The sequence below is a fragment of the Orcinus orca genome, chromosome X (genome assembly GCF_937001465.1).
Source record: "Orcinus orca chromosome X, mOrcOrc1.1, whole genome shotgun sequence".
NCBI classification, from domain to species: Eukaryota; Metazoa; Chordata; class Mammalia; order Artiodactyla; family Delphinidae; genus Orcinus; species Orcinus orca.
In genome coordinates, this window is record NC_064580.1 from 119446401 (window position 1) to 119459183 (window position 12783).

Consider the following 12783-nt stretch of genomic DNA (forward strand, 5'->3'; position numbering starts at 1 on the left):
AAAAACGCAATACAGAGCCAATCTTACTCTATTTAGCCATGACTACTATTGTCTCCTTGATTTCTGAGGAAGTATCATCATCGGTCATTTTTTCCATCTAAGAAACTAAGATCTTCACCCGGAATAATTTCTCAGTTTGGTCATTATTATTATTTTTTTTTACAGAGACCATAAAGAGAAGGCCCTTGACTTTGAAGGCACAACCAACCAGAGTCATCTAATTTCACATTCAAATAATGTCAAGCTAGATTTTCTTTCACATTTGAATGAAACTTCCATTAACTGCAAAGAGAACTAAACATGTGAAATAATCTGTGACTTGGGAAATCTATTTTGGGTTTGAAAATTATGCTGATTCACTGGTATTCTGAAGGAATATCTAAGACGAATACAGAAAGTTTGGTATATTTTTCAATACAATAATTGTAATGACCTCTAATTCAATAGTACCAACACAATAACTACAAAAGCCTCTTTAAAACATAAAGCTTGTCTGCTTGAGCTTAGCAGAGCCATTCATTAGCAAATAAAATCTGCTTGTTTTCTCTGCTTTTCTTCCTGTAAAATAATTCCGTGTCTACATTTTCCATTTTTAGTGATACCACTCAGAAATAGGGGTGTATGTGTACAATTACACTTACAATCCATTAGTCTGAACTGAAAATGCCCATCAAAATTGTTTAACCCCATAGCCACTGAAAATGAAAACGTTTTCTAGATGTAGGTACCAAAATTGGGAATCTAAGTTTTCAGAGTCAACATTTTTAAAATTTTATATTAAACAAATCAAATTCAACAATTTGTGAATTAACTGAAATATACAAATAAGCTAATGCTGTAGTTAGAAGTTAGAATTTATTTGTGTCTACTCGTTTTGCAGGGGGGTGATATATACGATGGCTACTGGCTATATGCAAAACCCATAACGATCATTTTCTTCTATATTGGATATGATAGCGCTCATTTTAAATATATTTCCTTTTATAATTGAGTCAATCCCACCTCCTTAAAGAGCTGTAATGTTTAAACCAGTGCCCTTGCATTTAATTCTACTGAATTTATAAGTCTCTGTGATAATAACCCCAGAAGTTAAATTATACGAACTTGCTGATATACAGATTTGACACAACTCAAACATTTTACATGCTACAAATGTTTGCTGGGAGAACATTCATCACTCTGAAATGATCGATGAATTCATCTAAATTTTAACATCCTTTCTGTACTACAATATGGTCTTGAGCTGTGAAGCTGTATCACTGAAAATTAGATCTTAAACTGTCATACACTAAAATCAGAGGAACTAAAGAAACCTGCAAATGAGTAAGGTCGCAGTTGACAGCGAAATGTCCTGAACATCTGAGGCATGTTAACATAAACCAAGACCCCACACATAGTATGAAATCAAAACATGTATCAGAACCGATTTTAATTCACCTGGACGATTTAAACTAACTTTCCATTAAATAATGGTATGGAAGCCCAGTGACTAGAATGGTGAACCCAGGAAATCCTTGCTGTTGGATCCTATTTTCTATGACACTTGTTCATTTGGGGAAAAATGTGTTAAATTTTCTCTACTTCAATTTAGCTATCAGTAAACTTATATGGCCTATCTAAAAAAACAATGGTCATTTCTCAATTTATTGACTAATGATCTTATTTTTCTAAAGAGATTTGGGATACCTGAAAATATAATGTTAAAAGCTGGGTTCTTCAGAGCAGGTATTTACTCAAAGTGTCTCCCAATGGATTGTTTACTAGGTACAATAAAATAAAATAAATTTTAAAAAGCAAGAACTACACAGTGGAAAATCAGTCAACATCTTGAATGGATCATCAAAATTAACATCTGTGAGGGGAGAAGAAACTTGCTAAGTTTAAGCTAAGTAAAAATAATTCAATAGAGAAGGAAAATATGCCCCCTTAGTTCAGATTCAAAGTCTGCCTGGGGCCCTGGGATCAGTAACACACACTGCCTCATTCCCATGGCATCAGGCGGACTCTCAGAGAGACCTGCTTCCTGGTCTTGCATCTAGTTTGCTGTGATAGTCCCAGGACCATAAAACACAGCAGTGAAATCACTCCTAAAAGCCCTCTCTAGAAATATCTGAATGGAAAAGGTTTACTTGTCAAAGGATTTCTACTTGTCTACACACGTTAGCTATCCCAACAACAACCCAAGCAGCACAGTGTACTCTGGAAATGGAAAACTAGTGTTGAAGAACAGGAAATAATTAGGCAGGGAAAAATGCTGCTGCCAAGTTCTGGAATATTCCAAAAGCAGAAGAAAATGCTTTGGGCTCAGCTTTGAATCTTTATTATCTTGTTTCTAATATCTGTTATTACTCCTCTATTAAGATAGTTACTAGGACATTAATAACATTTTTACATTTAAGACTCTTGTTTTCCTATAGCGAATGTTCCTTTATTTCAAGCAGTTTTGAAATACGTATTACAAATGGCTTTATACTATTAAGTTTTCAGGAACTCTCAAAAGCTTGTGTCCAACTCATTATTCTTAGTAAAGGAAAACCAAAGGTATGAACAAAGTTCTCTATACACAATGAGTAATAATTTCCTTACAGTTCTAGAAAGACTTAGTTATATCATGGACAAAAGTAAATATGTTATGAAATAATGGCTAATTATGAGTCTCTGTGCCACAGATGGTTTCTCACTGCCACTTGAGCCTACATCAAGTCTGTCCCCCATGGCAACAAGGAAAAAAGGGAGGGGGAAGGGTGCAAGAATCCTGAGATTAATCATGGAAAGCAAATTGCTATCTCTGTAGCAATTACAATGTGGAGGTATTGTTTCTTTATTTAATGACCAAAGGGGGTAAGAAATGGTAAAAGTGTAAAACTGAATTTAAAAGAAATCGAGGAGAAAAAAAATAAAAGAAATCGAGGGATGTAGAAGGAGAAATGCAAAAGAAGATAGAAAAAAAGAAAAGGAAATAGAATAAGGAATCTCTCCGAAGGATCAGCATTTTCTTTCATCTCAAGAAACAAGCCTTTAGAAATGTAAAGGCAATTTGTTTACAAGAACAGAAAAAGAAGGTCAGCTTCAGAAATTTCAGATATAGGACAAAAGTGCCTACAAAATCATGGTTTCTGACTTCATTGCGGGGGTGGGGGGCAGTTCTCAGTGCTATTCAGCAATCATTTTTCTTAGTTGTCTATCAGTGGTTTTCAACCCAGGCTACACATTAGAATCATCTGGGGAGCTTTGGAAAATACTACTGCACAGACTCCACCCTCAGATATTTTGATATTATTGGTTCGTGTTTAGCACAGAGAATGGAATTTTCTTAAAGGTCCTCAGGTGATTCTAATAGGTAACTAAGCTTTGTGAACTATCATCTGACTAGGGGGGTCAAGAAACTTTTTTTGGTAAAGGACAAGATAGTAAGTAATTTATGCTTTGTGGGCCACAAGGGCTCTTGTTGCAACTATTCAACTCTGCTGTTGTATCGCAATGGCAGCCATAGACTTTTGAATGGGTGTAACTGTGTCCCAATAAAACCGTATTTACAAAAAGAGGTGGTAGGCTGGATTTGGCCCATGGGTCACAGTCTATCCAGCCCTGGTCATTAGACTGTTTCCCCTCCCCTTTCCTAAAACAGCTGTTTCAAACCTTCACCTATGTCCTCCCTATGCCTGATTTTTGGCACATGACTCTCTTTCCTGTTTCAGTGGGAAAATACAGGTCATCTGGCTGAAAATTCTTCAACTTCCTTGTCCATCACCTGCAGACTTAGTACACCTACGTCCGCATCTGTCCTCATCTCTTTGCCTCCTGTTGTAGAAACAGCATCATCTCTTCAAGGTGAATCTAATCCTCTTACTTCTACTCAGTTCCATCACTCTCTCTGACTCCTTTGGGACCCTACTCCACAAAGGGTCCCATCTCCTATGTCTTTAGCACCTCCCTCGGTACTAGCTCTTGCCCTTCAGCTAACAAATATATTCAAGAGTTTAAACCAAAGAACCCTCAAAGCCTTCTTCAATCCCATGTCCTCCTCTAAATACTCACCCATGTCTCCCTTTCCCTTAGAAAGTCTACACCTACTGCCTCTACCTCCTCTCTTCCCATTCATTCCTCAAGTCACTGCAGTCTGGCTTCTGTCCCCACTACTCCACAGACAGTGCTCTTGCCAAGACTGCTGAAGACCTTCATATGGTGTATTCCTAGTTCTTGTTTTACTTGTTTTCTCCGAAGCTTCTGAGATTGTTGACTCTTCTGAAAACTCTCTCCCCACTTGGTTTTTGCAATGCTATGATATCTGCCACAATTCGTTCTTTTGCTGCTGGCCGCTTCCATGCTAGTACTGCCTAATATTATTCGACAGACCCTCTTTTCTCCTTACGCTATGTATTCCTCAACTCTTCTCGTGGCATCAACCACCACCTACATGTGGTAACTCCCGCATTTTATCTCTAGCTCACATCTCTTCCTCAAGCTCTAGGTTCATATTTTCAAACATCTAAGTCAAGCTGTACTCAGGTATCTTTTTTTCCCCCCCAATCTGTAGTTTTTCCTTTATTCTCCATCTTGGTTAATAGCTCACCATCAACTCAACTGCCAAAGGTAAAATTCTCACTCTCCCTCAGGGACCCTAATAACCACTGCTGTGCAAATTTAAAAAAATGTCTACCTCAGGATACTTTATTTCCATCTGTGCAGTAAATGGCAACTATACATGTTCAACCATACATGGTGTTCCTACTCTCCCTCCAAATCCAGTCAGCCACCAAATCCTCACGATTCTACCTCTGAAATGCCTCGCAAATCCCTCTCCATTCAGCCATTGCCACTGAAAATGTTCTAAGGCAGCCCTTAGTCAGCCCTCACCAAGATAATTTTCAATAACCTCCTAACAGATCTTTCTACTTGCCCATATCAGTAGCCTCTACTTCCTTTTCTTATTTTTGCTTCCTCCCTAAGGTCTTTGTCCAATCTTATTTTCTCTTTGTTAACAAAACTGCATACAGTATTTCAGTAGCAGAAGTGCCACGGTTTTATGTAAGGGAAGCTTTCCCTTTGGTGACCCTCTCTTCCTGATGAAGCAAGATATTTCATTTAGCTTTTTGGTCTTGTGTTGTTGAAGTCACTAAGACAGACAGTATCCTGAGAGAGTCTGAGTACTATATATATATTTTTTTACTTTTATTTATTTATTTTTTTTGCGGTACGCGGGCCTCTCACTACTGTGGCCTCTCCCATTGCAGAGCACAGGCTCCGGACGTGCGGGCTCAGCGGCCATGGCTCACGGGCCCAGCCGCTCCGCGGCACGTGGGATCCTCCCGGACCGGGGCACGAACCCACGTCCCCTGCATCGGCAGGCGGACTCTCAACCACTGCGCCACCAGGGAAGCCCAATATTTTTAAAAAGATGATAATAAATGGAGTACCCACTGAGGATAGTGATCAACGTGGTGATGGGACCCCAAACCACAATCAGTAAGAAGTAATGAGAAGAACTGAGTAATTTATCCTGGAGAAGATTCTGATTCTTTCCTGGAGCAGACTAATTTGGGTATTTCTTCCTCTACGAACTCTAGGATTATCAATCAGACATCTCTCCTCCTTAAAGAAAACCTCGTTTCTTTTCCTTAATAGGAAACACTTACTTAAGGTTTCCCTTCCTTAATAGGAAATGCATACAAAGTGGTCCACATTTTGCTGTATATTGGCCTGCCCACCAAAGAAAGGCAGCCCATCCATCTACAATGCTGATCCCCCTGGAAAGCCTTCCTTAGAAATGAGCTCACGTTGACATTTACCATCTGCTAGAGTAACATTCAACTTGAATGGTAGGCTATGAGTTTTTGACATCAATTCCCTACATGTAATACTGCATGCCCTAATTTTCTTGAGTGGGAGCACGTGACATACTGCCTAACTTACATGCCATTTTCTCATTTTAACTTACATATTATTTGCAAACTGTTTTAAAAAATTTACTGTTGCCAGATTTTTAAAAAATCAACCTTTCTCATCAGGGCACCGCAATGGTGACCACACAGCTCAGTGAAATTCTGGATGCTTTACCAGTAATGATTTCCTACGCCATCCGGTATTTACCTTCTCAAAAGTATGCCCTGTATATTCCATTTCCTTCCCATACCTGCATAGTAGTTGCAGAAAGCAGTCATTTATTTTACGAAAAACCTACCTTTGCATCTGGTCCTGATGAGGTAGCCTGTTGATCTAAATGAGGTTAATTAAAATCCTTTGTTACTAAATTATCTTAATGCACAAATCTGAAAGACAAATCCCCTTTCCTATCGTTTATAATAATGGCCATATATTAATAAAGTGACAGATGTCATGAAGTTCGCAATAAACTCAAATCTTGCATTTGTAAAAAAGAATAAAACCCCTGCATTTATTAAACAACAAGACAGTTGAAATGGCCTGATAGGAATGCTGATCGTGATCAGGATTTGAAGATTACGCTTCCAATCTTTTATTGTGGAATCTGAAATGCACTACCCAGTTTACCAAATGAATAGGCCCTTTGGTCTCACTCTTCTCCCGCCCCTCTTTCCCATCTTGGTCTCTGAAAAACAGAGTTATGACATGGTTTCACCAGGTCTGAGAGTCTTTCTACATACCTGGCTTTGAAATAAATTTAAGGAACAGGCCAGGGCAAGAGTGTTTAAAGGTAACCACTTTTGCAGTTTGAGGAATAGATTTCTCTAGTCATGGTAATAGCCTACTTCAAGGCTATCTAGAAGGAAGTTTGAGAAGCAATTTTCTCCATTTTTAACACCTTATCCTTTTCTTAGAATATATGAAGTTCAAAACAAAGATTAAAAAATATTCATATATTAAGTGGTCTCCTGTACTCTGTATCTAGCTCTACTGCTAAGAATAAAATCCTAACCCTGGTACTGTACCATTTCTGCCTATGTTTAAGTGTAAAAATTTTAAAAGTTTAATGTGGCCCCAGGTTCCTAGCTGAACTGTTGCCTACATTGTTTATAAATTTCTTGGAAAAAGTTTCATTTTGTACTCTGTACATTATAAACTTTTAAGAAAAGGCAAGCAGGAATTTGCAAGGAGAGATTGAACTGTGCTTGATGGAAAAACAGAATTTAAAGTAGAGACAGCAAATGTGACCTAACTGAACTGAATATAAGATACAGAAACACTTCTAAAACTGTTCTTTATGTCCTAGAGTTGATTTGAGGATGAAGTTTCATTAATTTCTTTAGGAGTAAACATGGATAAATATATGTTGAACTGAGTTATAGAAATGGCTTTGCTTCCCACAGCTGCAAAGCACTACAGCAAGACAGGCCATTATATCATATGCTACACAAAATAACAACCCATATGCCAATGTATGCAAAAATGTGTAGTGAATCTTTGAATTTTATACCCAAAATGCTAGCTTCAAATGATTAATTAGTAATAGATATAATTTTCACTGGAAATTAATGTCTTTTCAAAGATATTTCCATCCAGACCACTCTTCCTCAAATCACACAAATCTGCAATGATAACACATATGCAGCCTATTTCACTTCATATCAGGTGAAAACTAGAATAATCAAAGCATGAACACAGTGACAGGCTTACCGAGGTGTACAGGTATCCCTCGCTGTTCATTGCCAAATACAGCTTGGTCTGAACTCCTTGAATAGCCACCACTCGAAGACCCACAGGGATGAGGTTAAACAGAGCTGCAACCAAACAGAATGTGAAAACAAGGTTAGGATTTCGAATTCCATAGCTTTTCAATGTTTCCAGCAGGACTGTCTGGTCTTCCAAAAGTAATGTGTGCTTGGTAGGAATATTCATATATATATATATAACTCCAGATAGATAGGGCCTCTTCTACCTTTCAGTATTTTTTTTTTTTTTTTTTTTGCGGTACGCAGGCCTCTCACTGTTGTGGCCTCTCCCGTTGCGGAGCACAGGCTCCGGATGCGCAGGCTCAGCGGCCATGGCTCACGGGCCCAGCCGCTCCGCGGCATGTGGGATCTTCCCGGACCGGGGCACGAACCCGTGTCCCCCGCATCAGCAGGCAGACTCTCAACCACTGCACCACCAGGGAAGCCCCCTTTCAGTATTCTTGATTCATGGTTGCAGTCATACAACGGGGACTATAGCTACATATTTTTAAACACCCCGGAGAAAATGGAAGACAATTCCATGGTTTGTATAGTGTTGGAGGTGGGAAATCTTGATGCTTCTGTAAAGATCCAGTTCCAGGAATTGGTCTACATATTAAATAGCTTTATTTTCAACCAGCCAAGGTTTTAAACTGCTCCCTTAGACAACTGCTGAAATTCAGACACAGATATGATCTATCAGCTGGGGAGAGATTCCTAGAATCTTAGAAAAGACACTAGTCCAACTCCTTCACCTAAATTATCTGTATTATTTCCGACGCAAGCACAAAAAAAGAGTTCCAGGCCTTGAAAAAAAAGGAGTCTTACGTTCCCACAGTAGTATTTCTTAAAGAACATTTTCTAAGATTGGGTTGAGATAGGTTGTCTTTTAGTCTCTGGGAGCAAAGGTTATAGGAATAAAAACAATGAACTTGAGAGGTTTATTTATTTCATTTTTTTTTCCTAAATAGTTGTAAGTGGGCAGCTGGCTGGTGCCCAGGAGGCCTTCGTTTCTCCATTTGAAGGTTTGATTGCGTGAAACTTACACCCCGGCTCTCCTCACAATCACACACCACTCACTGGATGAAACCAGTGGGCGTCTTCCCCCTACCAGCTGTCTACTCCCTCCTACACCAGGAATAAAAATAAAACAGTACATTTTTAAAACGTAGTGCTTGCCACACACATCTTTTGAAAATAGCCTGTGCACCTTTCTCTCAAGAGTCCTAGACCAATGTTGACGATTTTTGCCTTGGTGTGTAAGTTTATGGAGGATGATAAATTGGTCTGCTATCATTCCTGTGAACGAGAACGTAAAGCAGTCACCCCGTGGGTAAGAACAGTTTCTCTCAGATCTCTTATCTTGGTGTATGTATATTCTACTACAGTAGGTGGGGTTACAGAGTTGAGAAATATTAATGAAGAACTCAATATTCCTTGGTGAGCCTACAATGTACCTTTCCCTTAAAGTCAGCGTGTCACCAGAGAGGAGCTAGGACATTGTACGGTTCAAAATACAAGTGTTCCTACCACACGCCACTGATGGCATTTCATTCAATACTCATCATATTTGAAGCTGTGCCCTTCTGCTATGTGAGGTGAAGGAAAGTAATTGCACAGACTGCGAGCCAGGATCTAATGCTATATTTGACCATGCAGTGCCCAGGAATGAAGTCTGATCTCATTGAGCATGTCACGTATATGTTCTATCTCTTTCTGTTGATGGTACCTTGCTCACGGCAGGTGCTCAACACACATTTGTGGACTGCTAGCAATCTGCATGGTGAAACCATGATAATATTACATTTTTGGAATGTAATAGATCACAATCCCATTATATAAAAGCTCATAGTTTTAAATTCTGATATCTAAAAAACCAAATGAAACCAAACAAAAACCTCCATATGGGTTTGGCTTAAAAGCCAAACCACTAGACAACTAGAACACCAGTGTATGTCTGAATCCTAGTTTAGTCAAACTAACAGATGATAACAGATGATAGATGACAGGTAATAAAGGGCGCTCAGAATTGTTTCTAGAACTTCAATTTTTACAATATTCTGAACCTTCTTAGTTCTCTGAATGCAGGTGGTAACCAGCAAAAAACAGAGAAAGAGAGAGAGAGAAATATTTGATTTTCACCGTGTGCCCCAACTCCTCTCTGATGTGGGTTTTAATGGGCAATAAAATGCTTAAGTCCCAAACATCAGATAGCAGTAGGAGGAAGAGAAGCAAAGAACATCCGTAACCCATGCCCGGCATTATGTATTCCTGAATAATGGTATGAACTCTATAGCGGCCATGGATTTTTCACTACGTACCATAAATTTCTGTGAAGCCTGATTCAGAAACAAAAAATACCACTCTAAAATAAAAAATTGAAGAGAGCAGCAAAAGTGGAGAGTGACGGGTGATACCAGTCCAATCTTTTTTCTTTCGACATTCAAGATAGATCATAAAACAGGTTTGTTTCAAGTCTGTCTAAAGGGACAGTATTTCCAGATAAAAATGCAAAGAAATTACATCAAGGGTGAGCTTGCACAGGTTCAATATTCTCCAATATGCCTTTGCTTCTCTAAGTCTGGAGTACTTCATGGACTTAAGATATTATTTTGATTAGGATGAAAATATGCTGAACATGAAAACAATTGATTTTATTTGTGTATCTAAAACACATTCATTAAACACCTAATATCTTTTTCCATTTCTGCCAAAATTTTGAAGATTTTAATAAATAAAAGGGCCTTCGTTTCTTGTTTTCTGTTGTGTCTACGTAAAAACAAACTCCTTCTACCTCGAAGGGACCATTTTTCTCAGAGATGTGCACACAGTTGGCACTCAGTGTTTGCCGAATACGAAAGCGAGGCCATCCTTTTTTATCAGTTGGGTTAAGATCAATTTCTCAAAGGCAGTAATTTAAAAAGTATATATTAATGTAGATTGGAAAGAGCTGACCCATTGAACTGGTAACACTACTGGAGTTTTGAAAGGAAAGCTGCCTATTCTAACATCGCCCTCATTGAACCCATGGCAGATATAATAAAACCACTCCCTTGAAATGTCTATCATCTTTTCCTTTTCAGGGGGCAATAGATAATTTACAATGGTTGACTTGCTCATGATGAGAGTTTATCGGACTAACATTTATCATTGTACTAAAGCTACCTAAGGTCAGCTTGAATGCATAACATCAAACATATGTTTTCAGAAACAGATGTATCTGGGTAAACGTGAACTGATTTGTTTTACCATGATCTGGCTTACCGTGTCAGAATTAAAGTATCATAAAATCAACCACGTTGAATTAAGCGAGAAAAAAATGAAAAATCCTAAAAATTAATAAAAATATAAACATAATACCAGGAATGCATATTAAGGAAACAGTATTAAAATGAAAAAGTGATAGTTGGGAAAAAAAACTTGTATTTTTGTTCCACTCATTTAAAATAATTAATTAAATAATGAATGCCAAGAAAATTGCTTGGCTTGGGGAAAAAAAGAAGCCATCTGCATGGCTAAACTTCCATTTTAATGATGATCATTTTAATGATCACTTTAACCATTAAACATTCTTGTTTCATGATGACTTACACCCTACAGTGTACTTAAGTGGGAAGAAACGCTAGCTCTCTGGCCCCTGGTTATACTTGGCAGCATGGGTAGAGTGAAGCCCCACAGACCTGCTATTTATTTTGAGATACTTTTCTTCTGTATGCTTCATGTGATGGTAATACCATCAGCTGACTCACCTCTCATTATTTCATTGTATCTAAACACAGATTCTGTCTCTTTAAAGGCCTGACAATATCATTAGTATACAGAAATGCCATGCATATCAGTCAGTTATAAGACAACTGAAAGGCACAAGCTATGCATATGCAAGAACTGAAAAGTAAAACCCACTACCTGATTCCACAGTTAAGAAATGGAGCCTTGATTTACATACATATATGCGTGTGTGTCTGTGTGTATCTATCTATGTGTGTGTAACATCCTAAAATGACTACATACACAGTGTGATCTTGATGCGTGTGCCATATTGCTGTTTATAAACAAATGAATTGTCTGAGTTTTTTTTCCCTTTTCAGGAAACGCATGTGAACACTGGACCTAAAATAAGTTTTTCACTGATTTCCATCTGCAAAAAAAGTTAAAAGTAGATGGGGGAAAACCTGACCGGGTGGGGTTCATTCGCAGCTGATCGTGAACTTCCAATAATGCCCAACGAATCTGTTTTGCTGAGGCACTTTGGAAAACGGAGCAGCTTACATCCCCTAATTTCTTTCCCAAACACCGATTTAAACATACAATTTATGGGAATGTTTTATTACTGGTCATAATGGACTCATGTCTGTTATAGGAGTGCAGTAAAACCCTCTAGTTACCCTTGACTCATTTTTTTCAAATAGAAGAAAGAGTATGCATGAAAGAACATCTAGCATACTCATTGTAGAACTTCAGTACCACAACAGTAACACTGCATTTTGCAAAACAGTGCCAAAAAACTAGTAAACCATTTAAGCATAGAACTTTTTCACCCTAGGTACCAACAGAGCTTTCTTTAAGGGTAATTAAAGGTGACTTCCTCTTGAGGTCTTGCATTGGCCATCAATCAGCCCAGGAAGCTTTCTTAAAGGATGTGAAACTCTTTTAACACTCAACATTGGAACCCTTGTCTATGGCTTTGTTGTCTCTAGCCCCACATCTCTGAAAATGCTGCAGAGGACTTGTTAGCATTCAGATGGGCTTTCCTTGGCAATGGGACTATTTCTGGGAAAATAACAAAGCTTGAGGGAAATGCAATATAAATTAGGGAAAATCGGGAAGGAGTGGTGAGAGCTAGGTGGCTTAGCCTCATGGAACATTGAATAGGTCTGCAGCAACCTGCTAATTGCAAAACCCCACCAATTATTACCATTGAAGAGGGTGTTACTATTTGTGAGTTTATGTTTTGATGACTCCAAATAAATAAAGCATATGTAACAAAAGGTTATATAATATCTTGGAATCACTATCCTTCAGTAATTGGAAATAAAATTGACTTTCTTTTTGATGTGTTTCTCTTTTAGGTTCACCATGATGGTCTCCAATTCGGTCCTAAGACCACGGATAAAAATAAAGCACTCAAAGAAATGTCTTTACCCACCTGTGGAGG

At 38.3% G+C, this 12783-nt stretch overlaps 1 protein-coding gene across 3 annotated transcripts in view; it reads right to left on the reverse strand.

Annotated features, from left to right (window-relative positions):
- FGF13 (fibroblast growth factor 13) overlaps positions 1–12783 on the reverse strand; it is a 501144-nt gene that overhangs the window by 51656 nt on the left and 436705 nt on the right. For all 3 annotated transcript variants that reach the window (XM_012536340.3, XM_049704422.1, XM_004278719.3), the window contains one exon: positions 7594–7697. In XM_012536340.3, coding sequence (XP_012391794.1) covers positions 7594–7697 — 104 coding nt within the window. The remainder of the gene's footprint in view (positions 1–7593; positions 7698–12783) is intronic.